Source organism: Atractosteus spatula, chromosome 1 (assembly GCF_055471065.1).
Source record: "Atractosteus spatula isolate fAtrSpa1 chromosome 1, fAtrSpa1.hap1, whole genome shotgun sequence".
Taxonomy (NCBI): Eukaryota; Metazoa; Chordata; class Actinopteri; order Semionotiformes; family Lepisosteidae; genus Atractosteus; species Atractosteus spatula.
Window position 1 is genome coordinate 55,705,130 of NC_142706.1, and position 19,476 is coordinate 55,724,605.

General features: G+C 35.6%; 1 protein-coding gene across 6 annotated transcripts in view; it reads left to right on the top strand.

Annotated features, from left to right (window-relative positions):
- gria2b (glutamate receptor, ionotropic, AMPA 2b) overlaps positions 1-19,476 on the top strand; it is a 72,635-nt gene that overhangs the window by 32,952 nt on the left and 20,207 nt on the right. For all 6 annotated transcript variants that reach the window (XR_016090845.1, XM_088911524.1, XM_088911505.1 and 3 more), the window contains exons 4-6: positions 10,310-10,506; positions 15,952-16,005; positions 17,878-18,036. Coding sequence is in view for 5 of the 6 variants with exons in the window: in XM_088911524.1 (XP_088767650.1) it covers positions 10,310-10,506; positions 15,952-16,005; positions 17,878-18,036 (410 nt within the window). In the remaining variant the exon portion in view is untranslated. The remainder of the gene's footprint in view (positions 1-10,309; positions 10,507-15,951; positions 16,006-17,877; positions 18,037-19,476) is intronic.

Consider the following 19,476-nt stretch of genomic DNA (forward strand, 5'->3'; position numbering starts at 1 on the left):
AACCCAATTCCCATAAATAAAACCACATCAGTATGCCAATTGCAGCACTGCTGTTGATTTATGCACTTGCAATATGAAAGCCAAAAGGATTGCTTTGTGTTCTTACCAAAGTGCATCTGCATGCAAAGTGTTGAATGCGTGTTCTAGTTCCAAGTATTTTATTCCTTAGTTTCTAAAGTCTTCGTGATGTGTCATGTTTACTTATTTATTTTGATTAAAGACAGTTGTACAGTTGGTTCTTAAGCAATAATCATAACTTAAATTGTTTCAATGACTGTATGGTACTGCAAACCAATTAATTAAAGAAGTCTTAAACTTAATTTTGTATACCATTTGACTTTCCAGAAAGCATTTAAAATACAAGTTCCTAATATTTTCCATTTCCTTAGAGAGTTACTGCTATTACAACCTTCTGTTACTTCCTGCCATTATGTGGGTAATGATAAATAACTAATACACATTTAATAGTAGTCTTTTGGGTAAAATTCTTTATTACTTTCAGAAATTTGAATCGAATCCCTAAAATTTTGTGATCCAAGCTAATGACATTGGACTGTCTAAAGTTACAGTTACAATGTATTACATAGCATTTCCTGTTCTTTAGAGCTCTTTTCCTGTGAATCTTTTTGTATTATAATGCACAAAACAACCTTATTGTTTTGCAGTGATAGCAAATTTATCAGATCTTCTAAACATGCAAAACCAGATTGCTGCTATACTTTAGGCATCAATAGCAGTCACCTTCTCCAGATTTAAATATTTTGCGGTAGCTCTTTATCAGTACTTTATGTTAGAAAAAATGTATTCAGCAGTTACTTTACCACATATTGGAGTGAAATCAGGAACCTGGATGTGCTTCTCTAGATTTACTGTACCTATATCCAGAACAAGTTAAGTGACGCTCATGCCTTTGTGCGTGCAGGACAAGGTCCTATGTATGTCACATGCTTTACTGTTAACTACTTCATCTGTTACTTAGTAGCTCTTCCTTTTCTAAACTCAAGCCAATTATACCCTAAGACTTTTGTAATTTTTTTATAATCTTTGATTTAAGCTGTAATTATAATTCCATACAATTGCAAATAGTAGATGTAAGTCTTAATAGTTTGTGTTTGGCTTTGTCCCTAATCTTGTCGATGGGTACTATATTTACAGTTTAAAAAACAAATACAGTTTCTTTTTTATTTCTCATTTTATCCCTGAATAAAATAATTATATAATAAATATGTTTGCTAACTCTTTTAATGTTTCTTAGAATATTGATATTCATTTAATGTTATTTTCTGTTGTGGCATTGTTATTAGTTTTTTTTAATGTTGATAACTGTTGGATTCCTCTTGAATACACAGGATTTTTGCTTTTTTTGTCTTCAGGTGTTTCTCTTAGGTGATTAGATCCTGCTACTCCTAATCACTTTAAACAAGACATATTAAATTTATTTAGGGCAAATTATTTTTTTAAAAGATGATACAGTTTTATTGCACTTTCATATTTTGCCAATTTCTTCAAGCTGACTTGCTATGGAGTCCAACCTATAAATGTGATAAAATGCCAGACTACAATTATCATGCCTGTCTCCACTGGTGTGGTACGGGGTGAGCTAGTATTTACGCGGAAGCCAACCACACCTATACTCACCTGTCGTTCAGTGGCAGTTACCATGAATCCTAGCCTGACAGGAATTCTTGTTTAATCTGGGGGCAATCTCCTTATGTGCACCACAGGTGGGTCAAGTTACTTAAGCTATGAATCGGCAGTGCTCATGAACTTTGTCATAGAGTTCACTATTTTCCTAGCTTAGCTATGACTACCTAGATCTCGCTGTTTATTTCCTGAATTCAGGACCCACACTTCACCCTGACTACGTTCACTGGTTTCTCGTCTTGTGGTGTGTACGGTGTCATTAGGTTTATGTTTCCCTGAGCTTCAAGTGTGGCTTTCCCTTTGTGCAGTGCTTCTATGTTTACCCATCTTTGAACTTCGCCTGTCTCGGACTCAACTCTAAACTGCTTTTTGCTGCTTTACCCTGCTCTTCACACACTGTGCTCCCTGCTCACTCTCACGCCTGACTCCTGCCTGCTCTTGGGTTTATCTTAGGAAAATAGACTGCTGCATAGACTACCAGAGGCAGCGGACATTCTGTATTATAACAATTATTTTAGTAGTCTGCAGAAAGACATTCCCTGTGAGTTGGGCTATCGCCTTTAAAACAGTCTTTGGTACTTTATTGGTGAAAACCAAAAACATTCCATATTTGTAGGTTAAGTAAGTCAAACATAAAAATGACAACAGTGTAACTGGATTCAGGGCATCTTGTGAAATCTTGTTTTCCACTCCCACTTCTTCCCTCACTCTTGTGATGGCCATGTGCTTAAGCTGTGAGTAGTGTTTGTTATTGGTCTGAAACATACAGTAGTATACCTACATCGCATGATTTGGCCGAATATGTCAACTTCAAAATGCAATCTCTGCTCCAAATAATGTTTCCATATTTGCACTCTCTTCAACCATACCTTTCATCTAATACTGAATATAAAATTGTGTTATCCTGGTTTAACATGGCTCGTTAATCTTTAACAAATAATTGTTTTCATTTACACCCTATGATTATTATGCCCCTCGTCCCATGGCACGGTGGGCTGTGGTCTCACCTGTAAGGCTGTTGGATTGATTTAGCCTTGGAAAACTGCACTACACATTAATCCCATTTAACAAAGGTGGCTATTTACAGCTTTTCCACAACTGAAGTTTTAGCAGTGTTATACTTTGTTCCTTAAAAAGTTGTAGTCATCCAGTAAAGTATAACATTTATAAAATGACTTTTAATAGTATTAGGCTTTTTTTAGATTTTTCCCTCCTTGTTTCCATAGAGATTTACCTTTAATTGAACAAATCACAGAAGACTTTACAGCATCAAAAATTAAAACCAAAGGCAATGACAAATTGAATTTCAGTTCTTCACATCAAATCAGGGAAATTTGATAGAATTACTGAATTGGAAATTCCTAGTCCTATACGCATTTGAAAGTTCAGATTTAGAAATGAAGAAAATGAAATGAAGAAAAAAGCTAACCTTCCCTTCTTCATTTTAATGACATGCGTTACATGTACTGTATATGCAAGTATGCCCTAGCTTCTTGTCCAACATGTCTTCCCACCTCACATCCTGTATTTCTGTGTTGAACACAGAAAGACTCTGGGAAATGTTAAATATGGTCATGTATGTCACTTCTGCTGAGGAGAAAACTACATTTAAAATGCTCGCAGGGAAACACAAATCCATTGCATCATCATCTAGTAGTTACAATATGTTCTAATTACAGTATTTTACATCTGAGACGAGATTGTAACAAATGTTAATGCAATTGTCACTGGTTCACTGTTTCCATTTCCCTCTTGCTCTGAGTGTGCACTGTGACTGCATGATTGCAGGGGGCTTAGCAACTGCAGCTCTGTGAGTTAAGTGGGGCATGCTGCAGTCACATGGCACCCAAAGCAGAGAAGAAGGAATATGAGTGGAGGGACCCTCAGTGGGGTGAGTCTGCATTGAGCAAATGAGGGTATCTTCCCCAGTGTCACCGCAGCCAGATGTGGGATGAACAGGTAAAGGCTTCCCATATTCTCTTTTTTATCTTGCATTGCAGTTGATTTGGGTTTCTTGGAAATCATGTTAAATGTGACATAATTGACTAGACATATTTGTTTTTTACAGCTAAATAGCTGCTGTGTAAAATGTACATATGAATCTTAATAAGTAAATGTCAAAATCTGTAACAGTTGCAGAGTTGAAAATGGGTCAAAATCACTAATTCGTTAAATCTGGGGTATAATTAAATAATAATGGACTCAGCTGGAACAGAAAATGGTTCGCACTGTGGTTACAAAGAGCTGGACAGAGAAGTGCTGCACTGCTCTCCTGTCAATTATGGCTGCTGTGTTAACCTGAGTATCAGCAAATGTAAAATGACGTGATAACAAGCGAGCTGTTAATGGGGTGATCAGAAATCGTAGTCAAAAGGAATAGCGCAAAATCCAAAAAAATAGAAAAGTAACAAATCTTCAATACCAACCAAAGTCAAGTTCCAAATACCAGGGTCGAGTAGGCAATCCAGAAATCTAAAAACCAGGAAGCAGCCAAATCACAAAAGGCTCTGTAATGTATCACAAGAGCTATAAACCAATACTGAGCAAAGGTAGAGGCAGACAGCAGGGTTTAAATAGACTGAAGGGGAGGCATGGTCAAGGGTCACGGCCTGATTAACCCACGCCTCCCCAGAGTGGGTGAAATAAGGCGTGACTGTGTAGGTGCCCTCTGGTGGCTGGATGCTGGTACTGTAACATGCTGGTCATTGCAAGTGTTACACTTTTTAATGTGAATTTTAATGTTTCGGTACATAAAAAAGGAAAAACAAAGGAAAAACACAATCAATAGAATCCTTTCTTGCTCTCTCTTGGGCTCTGTGATACCCACTCCAAGATTCCTACCAATGAACCTTAGAAATTAAATCATACACTAACGAAGTGCAGTGAAATAAAAACCACATCAGTAGCAGCATTTCATGTCTCCACAGAGGTACCATAAATTCAGATAATACAAGTCTTCATGTAATTGAGATCAATGGTGATCAGTATTTGGTGGTGCCAAGGGAGGGAATATGGAGTGGCAACATCTTTGTGTTACTGGAGAGGACTGCTAACCTTTTAAAATTAGAGCCAGCACAAACAACAAAAACTCTAAGTGAAAGCAAGGGATATGCTTCTATAAAATAGTGGACATAGAAGAAGAAAATATCAGTTTCCAAAACCTAGCCATATCTAAACATTCTCAGAACTTGTAAAAGTTGATTTCTTAATGCCCTGGACATTGTATTAGGGAATTTCCTCCTTTATAATATTCAAATTCTAAGAGTCAAAGGTTTGTAGGAGGCCTCTAGATGGAATACATATACAGTATAAATCTGACAACTGCATTGTGTGCTTAAACTCGTGGGTGCCATAGGTACAAACTGTAGAATGCAGTTGTAAATAAAAAAGAAGGCAAAGCCAAATTAACTGTATTGTAATTTTTAGTCCAGATACCCCATCAAAAACATACTTGCAAATATGTGCTTGAAGGTGTGTCCTTTTGTTCCTTGAACACTGATATTGTCTTCTGGGATACATTTCCAAATGCCAAATTCTTATTTTATCTAACAAAGTCTTTAGATCAAAGAAAAATCTAAAAGAAGGGGATTTCAAACTTTTTTTAAAGTGATTTTCCCTTCAGAGTCTTTCTAAACACCATTCTTCAGTATTATAATGTAACATTAGGAGGCACACATAACGTGTGGAAGTCTGAGTCCAATATAGGACATCCATGGATTAAATATCTATTTGCCACTAAACAATCTAAATGACCTCTCATTTGTAACCTTTCTTATGTACTTGTATTTCATACTAAACATTTCTACAACTTTCTTATAATTGAATATTATTTCATTATATAGACCGTTTGCAAACATGCTTGTCAGCTTCTGACTCCAGCAAAATTGGAGGCTACTGTATGTAAAATGACAGCTCCTTAGTCCTTAAAATGAAATCATCCATGTTATATTTTATTTAAAGAGATAGAAAGAGCCCTTTAGAGATTTTGTTGTGCAATTGTAAATTCCCAGATGCAGACCAATACTGTAATCAGCATAGAGAATTACAGGTTAAAATTCTCAGGCCAAATTTTTTTTTTCTAAGGGACATTTTTTGTTGCTAATATTCCAGTATTTTTAAGGATTCTGTATGGAGAGCATAAAAACAGTATACTGATATTTATACATGATCCTGCAGATATATTCTCCTTAATAATGATATTTGATCATAAAAATAAAGTAAAAAAAATATAGTAAGTGAAAAAAACAAGTGAGAATATAATTCCAGAAAATAAATGTAGTAATATACAAATATGTAAACAAAATAAGATATATTGAGGGAAGTTATTTTCTAAAGTGTGGAGAGTGTGGAGACGATTGTCACACTCTAGCTTGTTAATAAACTGGTATAAGTCATGGAGCGATAAGTTGGTCAGGACCCTATGCAGACGGTATAATCGGGAAGTAAGTAAAACAGGGGGCGTGGCCAGGGCGAACAAGTCCAGAGTCCAGGGGGTAATCCAGGGTGAAGTCCAAAAGTCCAGAGCCAGGTGATCCAGGGGAATAAAAATGGGTTAACGAGGTCAGGTGCTCCGAGCCCCGGACTCAGATGGTCAGGATGCCGTGGTGAAGCCAATGCTGTCGAGTCTCTTCTGGACCTGCTGGTAGGTGGGCTTACAGGCGTCCATCTTCCAATAATGAACCCAGAATAGTGAGAGCGTCTGGCTTAAGTAAGGAGGGGCTGGATAGGAGGCAGGTACATATAATCGACTACAAAGTGAAAGGGCCTGAGAGCCCTTAAGAGGAGGGTTTACTATCGTGACATGTCACAGATGACACCAACTCAGAGTCTGATCTCCTCAGATCTGTGAAACTAAGCTTGGGTCTGGTCGGTACAGGAATAGGAGACCTCTTAAGAAAACATGACTGCTGTTGTAGGTGGTGTTGGTAGGTGGCATTCTTTCCTCTACACTAGAATGTCCCAGTATGCTGACTGGGGAAACTGGGCTGTAAAAAATGCCATCCTTTGAAACAAACATCAGACCAAGGTTTTGACAACTTGCTCATTAAAGATCCTGGATGTTTTTGTAAGAGTAGAAGTTAATCTCTATGTCATGACTATATTTAGACGTGAAAATTCTTGTATATCTAAATGCCTCCCCTAATTCAATTGTTAATTTTTCAGTTCTCCATCTAATCAATTGTGTATTGAGACTGCCTCTGCATAATGGCTATTGTACATCAATCAAGTAGGTCCTCACCTATACTGTATGAAAAGTGTGTTGGGGTCTTTTGGAATGAAAACATAAAACAGAGGCTTATTGGTTTGGCAAATTGGATTGCAGATCATGACCTGTCTTTGGTGGTGACAAGGTGGAGAACACTGTTAAAGTCTTACTGAACTTTTTTGTAAGTTAGATGACTTGTAGTGATTCATGTTGCTCTGCTTGTTTCGATGAACTGTCTGAGGGTGCCATGTTTAAGGAGTTCACAATTGCTGGACCAGTCTCTTTATTGTATTCTAAAAGAGAAGCAGAGTAGAAAGTATTTCCTCCTTAATTTCAATCTTTATTAAGATGTGGTCCTTTTAAAAAAAGCCAATTTTTCCTCTTTCAAACACCTCTCAACACCAAATAAATGGGTTTATTTTTTCAGTACAGTTCGCTTGTTAGAGCTGGTATAAGTGTGGGATCCAAGACATTAGCCATGAAGAAGTCACTGACAATCTAACAGGAGCAGGAGGAGCCAGACCTTGAAGCCTCAGCAGCAGCTGCTTAATGGACATCCAAAATGCCAGTAATGCCAAGAGCTAAGTTGAAGAGAATTGTCCATATGTTAGGTAACACAAGCAACGTGGTGATTGACAACAAAATGAAGTCTTGTCTTGTATGAAGAAAATAAAACACAAAACATAAGCCAATTTCCTAAAAAAAAATAACAGAAATAACAATAACAGACATTGCTATACTGTATACATTTCTGGCACATAACCCGTATGGTTCCAACATAAATATCTGTTCTTTCAAAATGTGGACCACATCAGTCTAGACAGTCACTATGAGTATAGCATTTGTTTAGCTGCTTTAATGTATTTCCTTGTTGAAAAAAACATTTTTACTGCATACTTTGTCTGCTATTTTGGTTTATTGCCAAAACCTCTGTTAATCAACTATTGAAGAACCAAATGAAAGATACTAACTGAATTCCTAGAAAAAGGCAGAAGTCATTTAAAAGGCTATTTGTGAGGTGGAATGGTCGAAAACAAAACCCATAAAATAAATGACCCCTCCATTTCTTGTTAAATATAACATTAAAGCATAAAAAACCATTTGATTGAAGCCTTATGTTACTGCTGTTTAATCATATTTTATGGCTTATGAGTTAAAATATAAGTATAAGGATTTCTTAAAAATAGTGTTTAATATTTATTATTATTTTAATAATTGGAAATGTGCTTGTATTTGTGTTAATGTGTAACACTGTATACATACTTTACTAACTTAAATATTTGAATATGAATAATATAAAAATATTCTTGCTTCTATCTTTAGTAAGTGTTCAAAGCATTGGTGAATAAAATGAAATGATTTTTGCACTGAGCTTTTTTTTGCACATTATTATTATAGGCAAGTAAAATTGTCAGTCACAATGTACAGCTCAGTCCTGACACCAGAAATATATGAGGCTGTTCTAGTTTAACATCATCTTTTAACAAATCTTTTTTTCTACATTTTCTACCTAACTCTGCTGTTGTGATTTTTTGTGACTCGGGATAGGGTGAATTTTCCTCTTCATGGATTTTGGCCATGATTAAAATATACAATAGTTTAGTTAAATATGAGAATATATACAGTAATGCCCTCCAGAAGTATTGGGGCAACAATATCAACACTTTCATTTTTTCTTTGCAGTCAAGCAATTTATATTTGAATATGAATGAGATGAATATGAATAAGAAGTAAATTGTAATATATCTCTTATTTCTGTCATTCATATTAACCTTGTGTTCACGGTGTGGATTAAACACACTAGATGCACTAACTAGTATATAACCTAGTACTAATGGTGTTAATAAACAGAAGTTTGACACGGGTGTAAATTCTATTCTAAATATCTCACCGGCTAAGCTTGCCCTTTGTGCTTCTTCACACGCGTTTTGTTTTGCATTCCATATTTGCTCTCACCAGAGATACAGTATGTCTTTCTGTGGTATTTTTTGTAGCTTCTTTTTTCCTTCCACCTTTTTTTACCTCCCATAAACTCATCTAAGCAACAGAACTTCTTTTTTCAAGAGAGACATTACACTACTGCACTTTTCTTCACATTACTGTACGCCACATTTCTAGGCTTTTTTTAAAAATGTTTTTTTTTCTATTTCATAAAAACTCTACTATTTCTTTTTTATGCTGTGTGATGTTGGGTGGATGTTATTTGTTGTAGTTTTTTTACATTGAAAATGTTACCCAAATTCTGCATATGAGCAAATTTTGTTTCAATTAGTAAAGCTTTTATGAGTACTATATATACAGTAAACCAAAACATAAGCCTAGAGTCTATACTCATTCATATCCACTTCTCAGAATGTGCAGATACAGTATGCTGATAAAATCGTATAATTATTTTCCCATTAGACCCAGATTAACCTTACTATAGAGTCCATGCCTCATTTTGTAAATTAAATAAATGGATAAATGACAAGCCATCCTGTACTCTTTTACCTTTATGGAAAAGATATGCATCTTGTCACTTTATATGGAAAAATATACAAATGCATATTCATATATTGTAGGCTATACTGTATATAACAGTAATTTACATAGTAAATGTTACCCTGATTGTCTCAAATCTTGTCTTTGCATCTAGTATTTTTGGTTTTAATATACTCACGCTTAGAGCCTTTTTATATTCTTTTAATGCATTTGTTCTTGACTTACTGTAGCTGATGACCAGATAAATCAGAATGTCTGAAGCATGTTAATAATATAAAGAACAGTCACCACAGCAACTCAGCACTTCATGGTGATGTGTTTTTGCTCCTTGTTGAAATTTCTTGAACCAATTAAATGGCACTTTCTTGCAACTGGTACTAATGGAATCCTGGTTAATGGAACTTTTTATTCCCTGTATTGTCCATCTAAATATAAGTTTGAGATTTGTCACTTCGTTACATAGCTACTAAATGCAGGAAAAGTGAACTTAAGGGGTTTACATAGGCAGAATTAAATCTCTGCATACATAAGGACTTAAGGACATCTGCCCTTGTGCTCCCATGAAGTACATCCTGGAGAGTGTGACTTTCAGAATGTGAAAACTCTATTCTCCTTACATGATAACATCAGCTTTTTTCAAATTGTTGAAAGGAAATAATAATAAACAGACACAGTCATAATGTGTGGGTTTGCCATTAGTGCCCTTTTTCCTCAACCTACAGTACATGCATGAATCAGCTTGGAATCCTAGAGCTCTCAGTATAAGATTATTGTTATTTAAGGATTTTATTTCTGCAAATATACACACCATCATTTGAATGGTATCCACTGCCTTTGATTGTCCAAAAGAGATGAATATCGGAAATATTCAACAGTTTTAAGTTGCAGTGAAGAAACTTTTGTTTTGGAATGTGAGTCATTACCCATGCCATTCATTTCTTTAAACACCGAATTAGCTAATTGTTTCTTGTAATCCAGGTTTATCAACACTCCAGGTGGTGCTGGATACAGCTGCTGAGAAGAAGTGGCAAGTGACAGCTATCAATGTGGGTAACCTCAAAGATGAAAAGAAAGACGAGGCGTACCGCTCACTCTTCCAGGATCTTGAGAACAAGAAAGAAAGGAGAGTTATTTTGGATTGTGAACAAGACAAAGTGAAAGACATCATGGAGCAGGTGTGTAATTTCTATAATATACTGTTCTTCATATCTTCTTATCTACATACAAAGTACATGTGATTATGCCTATTCATTTGTCAGATGTTTTTTAATGTTAAGATGTTAAGCAACCTACATTCTAACCTGTTTACAGTGCCCTCCAGAATTATTGGCACCCTGGGTGAAGATGAGCAAAAAAGGTTATGAAAAAATGTCTTTGTTGTTTATCAGCTTGATCTTACACTGAAAATATGAGAGAAATCTAACCTCTCAGTGAGGTGAAATTATTCAAGGAAAAAAAAATCCTTATTAAAATAAACATTTTTTCTCAAAAACACGTCACAATTATTGGTGCCCCTAGAAATTCAAAATTCCTATGAATTTGACATATTGACATATATTCCCATTCATATGTTACCTTTTTTAAGCACACCTGAGTCTTAAGGATCTCTTAAGTGATCATCCATGACTTCCTGTTTCACTAGGGTATAAATATGAGGTGACATGCAGCCTAAACACCCTTAGTCATCCATCAACATGGTGAAGATCCACAAATGAAATGAGACAAAAGGTTGTTGGCCTTCACAAATCAGGCGATGGCTATAAATAGCTTCACACCTGAAAATACCCATCTCCACTATTAGGGCAATAATTAAGAAGTTTTCCCCACAGTGTTACACAGTGAGGAGGATAGTTCGAGGGGCAAAACTTTCTTCAACGATCACAGTTGGACAATTGCAGGAGTTGGTTGCATCCTGGGGTCACCAAGTGACTTGGGGTCACCAAGTCTCCAAAACTACAATTAGACGCCACCTCCATGCCAACAAACTATTTGAAAGGCTTGCCAGAAGAAAGCCTCTGCTGTCATCAAACCACTGACATAAGCGCCTGGAGTTCGCTAAACATCACTGGATCTTTGATTGGAACTGTGTTCTATGGTCAGATAAAAATAGAGCTTTTTGGCAACAAGCGCCAGAGGTGGGTTTGGTATAAAAAGAGTCAAGGTCATGCAGAAAAGAACCTAATACCCACTGTGAAGTATGGTGGTGGATGTTGTGGTGATGTTGTGCGGCTGTTTTTCTTTCAAAGGCCCTGGGAATCTTGTTAGGATACATAGCATCATGGACTCCATCAAATACCAGGAGATTTTAGATCAAAAGCTGGCTGCTTCTGCCAGGAGGCTAAGACTGGGTCGTGGTTGGATCTTCCAGCAGGACAATGATCCAAAGCATTTCTCCAAATCTCCAAAAATAGTTCACTGATCTCAGTATCAAGCTTTTGCAGTGGCGGCCCCAAGTCCACTGACCTAAACCCCATTGAAAACCTATGGGGTGAGCTGAAGACGAGAGTCCTCAAGTGAGGACCAAGGACTCTGCAGGATCTGGAGAGATTTTGTATGGAGGAATGTTCTCAGATCCCTTATATGTGTTCTCCCACCTCATCCAGCATTATAAGAGAAGACTGAGTGCTTTTATCTTGGCAAAGGGAAGTTGCACAAAGTACTAAATGCAGGCGTGCCAATAATTGCGACACATGTGTTTCTGAGAAAAATGTTTATTTTTTTATAAGGATTTGTTTTTTCTTTGAATAATTTTACCTCACTAAAAGGTTAGATTTCTCCCATATTTTCAGTGTCAAGCTGATAAGCCATAAAGACATTTTTTCCTAGCCTTTTTTTGCTTATCTTTACCAAGGGTGCCAGTAATTCTGGAGGGCACTGTGTATACCTGGCCGTTGTACTGGTACAAGCTTATTGAGATTATATTCATATGCAATTTTTAAATATTATTTCTTATTATTTAAGTATCTTACTTAGAGCTACAACAGCAGTGTTCCACCTGGAATTTGAACCCATAACCTTCTTTCTATTTACAGTTCCAGAGTCCAAACATTGTTGAGCTAAGAGCAAGTGCTATGAGTTTTGACCGTTTTAAATGTACAGTAGGTGTTGTCTTTTTAGTAGGACAGACTAATAATGATTTACTTCAAGACCCCTTATTTTTCTGTTTGATTTGATGAAATATGTTAATAAGGAAGATCAAAGTCTTGACAAATCCTGTGTTGTATGCAGGCTTTTAATGACCTACTGAGCACTTTATCATGAAACATCTTAATGTGAAAATGTCACTTCCTTTATTATGTACCCAATCAATTAGGAATTCACCAGCAAAGACTTTTGAACCCACACAGGAAAAAGAAAGACCTGTAGGCACAACCACCTGTTAGAGCTATTCATCTTTTGACATGTAGTAAGCTTCATAGTGCATGACCGGAGAGTTTAGTGCTGGTTGGAGGAGCAAATTTCATGCTTACATGCAAAATTACATTAACCGTGCGACTCAAGCTTCAATAAGCAAAGTGTTGTACTGTGCAGTATGTGATATAAAGCACTGAGAGAATATGAATATTCCCCATAGTGAGTTAGGAGTTCAATCTCTTGACTTTCTACATCTTAATCTTTTGACTTATTTAGCTTTTGCAAAAGATGAAGTTCATGCTGTTTGGGGATTTGCATGCAGTTTATTAATTATTACAAATGTTATAGGCTTAGTAAATAAAGCTGTTAGTATTTGGTGCATAACTAGTGTGATCATTCGTATTATAAATTATTTATGCTTTACATTTTAAACAAAAAAGTATGGTGTTTTTCTAAGCCCCTCATGGTCCTAAAAGTCCTTGCATTCATCATGTAGTTATTTAGGTTGCACTTTTTAGAATGTTAATTGCATTACATCCATACCCATAGATTTAAATCAGTTTTTTAAACAGTTTAGAATAATGAAAGAACAAGTGAGATTCTATTCATGTGGAATGTTTCAGATATTATTTTTAATTATTTTAAGACCAGTTTGCTGTTCAGATGAAAAGAATTACCAGGGTAATATTTCCTTATCGGTTCATCTTCTAGTTTGTGATTAGAGCAAGTTATCGCTATTTCAATGGTATACTGCAGTCTTTGGGTAGTGATACAGATATATTCAGTTGGGTTTGAATAAGCAGCACATCTGTTTTTGTCAATTAGAAATCAAATGGATAAGTGACATTTTACAATGTAAAATAGTAACTAGTACACCATACAACACTTATTTTTAATTGGTGCTCGATTATATACTGTAGCTCAGTAAGAAAATGGCCACGGCCATTTTTAACTAGAACAGCAGGACTAAAGTGGGTTTGTTGTAACTAATGTCTATAAACAATATGAGTAACCAGCAACAGAAATACCTCTTTTTAACTAATTGTAAACTTTATTTTATACCTCTTGGTGACAATGCTAGCCCTCAGTCACTTACAACCAACCCTACCTTTCATTGCTCACATGACATTTGGTTTTTTTTTTAGGGGTCTATACTACAGTATTTGACGAATATGCTTTGGACTATGTCCAGAATCTTAGCTCTCTTATGGGTGCTCTTCCAGGGAAGACTAAGCAGGTTCCTTCAGGTTTTCAGGTCTTCACTACTACTGTATATCGTTCTCTCTTTTCTTTCACTAAGAAATAGTTTTCAGTCTCAGGAATAATCAATATTTCTCAGTAATATCCAGTTCTCTTTCTCTGCCTTCATAAGTTATAAGAGTTTTTATGACTCTTACCCAATGGCCCACAGCACTCTCCTACTCTTGCTTTTAACTTGTTTTTCTCTTATTGTTGTTCTCATAGCATCTGCTATCACACTTTTCTATTACCGACGGATCCCGTTTGGCCAGGGACACTTCTCAGTACCAAACCCTGGTGTTAATGACACAGTTGCAGCTGTTTTTTTCTTCCTACTCCTCTTTCTTCATTATACTAGTTTTCACCATTTTTTTCAATTTTTTCCAATGTCTCAATCCTTCAGTAATGACTCCTGTTTCTTGGCAGTCCACTTCTTCAGCACTGAACCTGGCAAACATGCTACTTATACAATCCTCCTGCCCAGAGCCTGTGTCTCACTTCAAGACAATTTTTGCTATAAATGTTTCAAGCCACCCATTTGCTCACTGAGTCCTAAGAGCTATTTGCCACCCGAATTCAGCTCTAGCAAGATCTCTCTCTCCTTTCCAGCTGGAGCCTAAATACAGGCTGAATCATTCTTCCCTGTTTACTGTGCCTCTTGTATCAGAGTCTTGTAGCCTCCTGTTTACTTTGAACTATTGTTAATTCCATGGAGAGCCTATGCTGACAGCTCATTTCTCTCCTATGGAATTCCATTCACCCCGGGTGCTCTAGACGCACTCAGCTCAGCTGTATCTCACTCTGCAGTAATTTCCAATTATTGGGCGGCAATCTTGCCTCAAAACCACTGCACCTGATTCTCACTACATAACACACTACACATTTGATGACTTTACCACTTTAAGGTTTCTTTTCTAATTGAAGATGACTCCACTAACAAACAATACATTCTGGATTTTGAAATGTTTTTGGAATGTTGACTTGTTCTCTAGTATAGTAATTGTACTGGATTTGTTATCTTTGTGCTACTGTAGTATTGATTTTCCTGACACAATCGTGAGGCATGGACACCTTTCTGCATTTTAGCTGTTCACGTTTTTTGTTAACTGTTTTCTTAAGAAAATGCAGTCTGCCTTCCTCAAATTAGAACTATAACTTTAGGTAATATAAAATAAGGTCAGTCCACTACAATATATATGTGATTATTATTTCATATTTCTGACAGTTGGCAAACATTTGCTTAAATATTTTTCATTTGGTCTATCCAAAATATAGTAATTTTAACTTGAGTAAAGTAACAAAATGATATATAATGAAAATATACTATGCATATCATTCTATGTAATAATATCATATCTTTACATAAAGTATCATACAAATTATTTTCTGTTAATTGGATTAAGTAGAAAAAATATTTTTCATTTAGATTTTAGTGACCAATTATATTTTTGAATGTCAAATTCTTGGCTACTGTTTTTTTAGTCTAATTTCACTGCAGAATCAGTGCAACATAATAAAGATCTTTGAGGCAAAATTTTGTCACAAAGAGATTAAAGCAACATGGTAATTGATGGTCTTCCTACCATAACTTTGTCATAAGCAAACAACAACAACAACTTCTACTACAATAATAATAAAATATTATTTATAATTATGTATAATAATACAGTCACACAAATTAATTTACACATAATAAACCACTCAGTAAAAATATAATGTAAATACAACATGATAGAGGATTTTAAGTAGCATGGAATTTAGTGACTTAATTCAGTATTGAGTGGCAGCTCACTTTAGTACTTATATGTAAATGAGGGTTTTTTAAGGCTAGAGATAATTCTTGTAATTTTGAGCAAATTAGGAAATATTCAATTTTCTTCTATTTAATGAACATATTTTATTACATATTGTTGTGTGTAAAATGTCATAATGTGTGTAAATATGTTTTTAGTCATAAATTCACATAATCTTATTTTTTCTTTGGATCATTATAAGAACAACTTTATAATTTAATGTTTATTTTCCAGGTCATAACAATTGGAAGACATGTCAAAGGATACCACTACATTATTGCAAATTTGGTATGATTCTTTATTCTTATATTTCTTATTACTTGTTTTATTTGTTGTATTGTATTGTTGTTCACTTCTTATTGTTACAAATGTGGGGGGGGGGGGAGTGGAAATCACCTGGCAGATTAATCAATAAATAAAATAAAAAATCATAACCCCCAACTTGTAAATGATTTTGCAAAGAATATACCCAATTGTATAATTAGAGGCACATACATAAATCTTTTGTTCTCTGGTACTGGTAATAATTCAGGCACATTGGGTTAAACAAATATTTATTAACAATGACAATACACATACTAAACTACACACAGCACAAACATACAGCACAGAAGTTCCACTATTTACAAATTTACAAACAAGGCATCCAAGAGGCCTATGTCCTGATCACCCAGAAAAAAAAACAGACTGCTACCAGGCAAACTCATAAACACATACAAAGGCAAAAAATAAGAGAAAAAACTGCCTCCTAAACCAATATGAATCAACAGATAAAGGGTACAACGTTACAACAGTAACATCTATCTCTCTCTCTCTCTCTCTCTCTCTGTAAGCCTGGATACTACAAAATAAATGGGAACCTATCTTCCTGTTCTAGAATGGACCCATTGAGTAGGAGAGGCCATTTTTAATTGAGGGATTCTTTACACAGGAAATCAAAGTTCCTAATAACATCAGAATGGCAAACTCTCTTAACAAGATTTAAATACTCAACTCTAGTCTGGTCATTATGTATGGTCAGGACAAAGAGCTCTCACTTCTCCCTTGCTGTCTCTTGTCCTTCCTCCTGTTTTTTTTTCCAACCTGCCTGTTTTATGCTGTCTTCTAGGACTGTTCATTGACACATGATCATTTACCCAAAACGTAATTAACAAAATAAACCAAGGAAAACTTTACATTGATTTTATCATTGAATCTGCATCCCTACATCTCAGCAAGCATTCCTTGCTTTGAAGCTGGAAATGTTGATACTAACCATTTGCTACTCATTATATCTAGATATTTCAAAACTATTGAATATTCACATACAATAGTTGTAACAATATCGCCCTCCACCATTAAAAAATATTGTCCTCAATAATTGCTTTAATTAAGAGATTTTATCAAGGGGAATATGAAAAGCTATATATGGTATTGTAGCACTTTGGGGTTCATGTGGGTATGCGCCCTCGCCGCTGCCACCTCAGGTTGGCCCTCCCCCGCTGGGGCTCAAACCCGGGCCCCAAGCTCAGGCCCGGCGTCACTTAACAGGGAACCAGCCGGCTGAGCTAAAGGGAGATCTCCCCTCAGCCCAGCAGCTGAGGTCCCTGCTATTCACAGGCAAGGGCAATGACGGCACCACGCTGGCAAGCTGGCTCACACAACCTGTGATGTTGGCTGTATGCGTTACAGTATGTACAGTATGTACTTTTCTTAAGCAATGCCTTTGTTAAAATGTAGCACACAAGTGTTTAGAAAATTCCATCCATCCATTTTCTAACCACTTCATCCAATTCAGTGTCGCAGCCTACCCTGACAAGCAACGGGCACACTGAATAACAAGGTTATACACTGAATTGGACACATACCAGACACTAACACGCAGACACTAACACTTAAAGAAATATACTTTGCAAATGTGTATAAAACAAGTGGTAGAACTATCAATTATAGTATACAAAAAACTACCTGCACATTTATTTTGTGTTTCTGAAGGCACTTAAAACATCTTTACTGTATGATTTGAAAATGATTCAGTTTATTTGCATTTGAATTATACCACAGTGGAGACTTTTGGAGTATGGGTTTTACATTACTTTGTTCTCTTGAACGATTTAAAAACCTTTATAATAAAACCTTAATAATACAGAGATTTTATTGCATCCATGTTTTCTTTTGCAGGGTTTTGTAGACGGAGATTTGTCAAAAATCCAGTATGGTGGAGCAAATGTGTCAGGATTTCAGATTGTTGATTTTGATGACCCTTTAGTGTCCAAATTTGATCAGCGATGGGAGGCTTTGGAGGAAAAAGAATATCCTGGTGCTGACAGTAGAATTCGGGTAAGACTCCCTTAAAAATTGTGACTCGAATTTTAATAATGATTACTGACAGCTGCACGCCACCTATGCCTAATTTGTCCTGAAGTTTCTTTAATTGTTAGATTAAAAAAATAAAAGAAACAAACAGTGGTGTGGAATTTCAATGCAAAATTATAACTTAAAATAGCATAGTTTTTGTGCATTACATGTTATGTTCACAATAGTTAAAAGGGAATATATTTATAAGGGAAACCTAGGAAATAAGGCAGTCCAATGAGTCGCAATGCAATGCACAATTGGAGGAGTTTCTTTTTCATTTTGAGCTCTGGTGATTAAAGTACTGTACCGCCAGCTCCCAAGCAAGCCTGTGAATCAGTAGTTTTCATTTATTTATTTTCATGATATTGGAAAGCTTTCATAACACAGCTGCCTGACAACCCAGCACTTCCATATCATGTTTATCTATATTGGTTAACAGTTTGTTTACAGAAAAAAATAGATTTTTTGTAACTTTTTCATGCAGATTGTTTATAATTGTAAGTTTGGTATTGGACTGCTGTCTGTATTAATTTGCACAGCACTTTTATCATAAGCACATTACCTGTTTTTAGTAATCTAATATCTTTTTGTTTCTCTAAATTTCATTTTGATTCAGAGGTGTCACCTGTAGGCATATAGATGTACTGTACTGTATAGATGATTTATTTCCTCTTTAATTCCAAATATGGTCTTAGGAGCCTACATAGAGTCCTATGTGAAGCTGATACAGAAGAATTGTTTTGTCTGTATAATTCTGAGCAGTTAATTTTTTCTAGGGAATTTCTTTTAAAACAGTTTTTTTATTTTATTTCATTTCTGTTCTGAACATTTCTGGGTACTTCTTGTGTCTGAAACATACTATCCGGTTATGTTATTGAAGCTGATACCATGGCGTCTTTCAAGAAATGGCTGGATGTGAGCCTCGGATCAGTTAGCTCCTAAAAATCAAATATCCTAGAAGGGTTAAATGAGCTACTTGGAGACACTTCCTTTTTTTACAAAACAATATAAATCTATTATTCAAAAATATACTAATTCAATGTTTTCGGAACATTGAAATAACAGTAAATATCATTACGTGCAAGGATATTTAGGAACAAGATAAATTATGAAGCTTTGATTCATTAATACCTGTTTCAGTAACATTTTTAAGTTATGTGAAGATGGGCAGCTGTGACACACAAATAGGTTTTCTCTTTTACAGACTCTTCATCTAATGTATCTGTCTTTTCCTCAAGCTGCTACTTAAAATAAACCTTGAGTGGAGAATTTCTGCTTTTCTTACCTCTTCTCTCATTTTAATTTGAATTCCACAGACATTACCACAGCACTCTTTATCGTATCATCACATTAACAGACGTGGAGACTTTTTTATACTGACTTTTATTGGTTGCTTGCCACTTGCCCAGTAATTTTCCATCA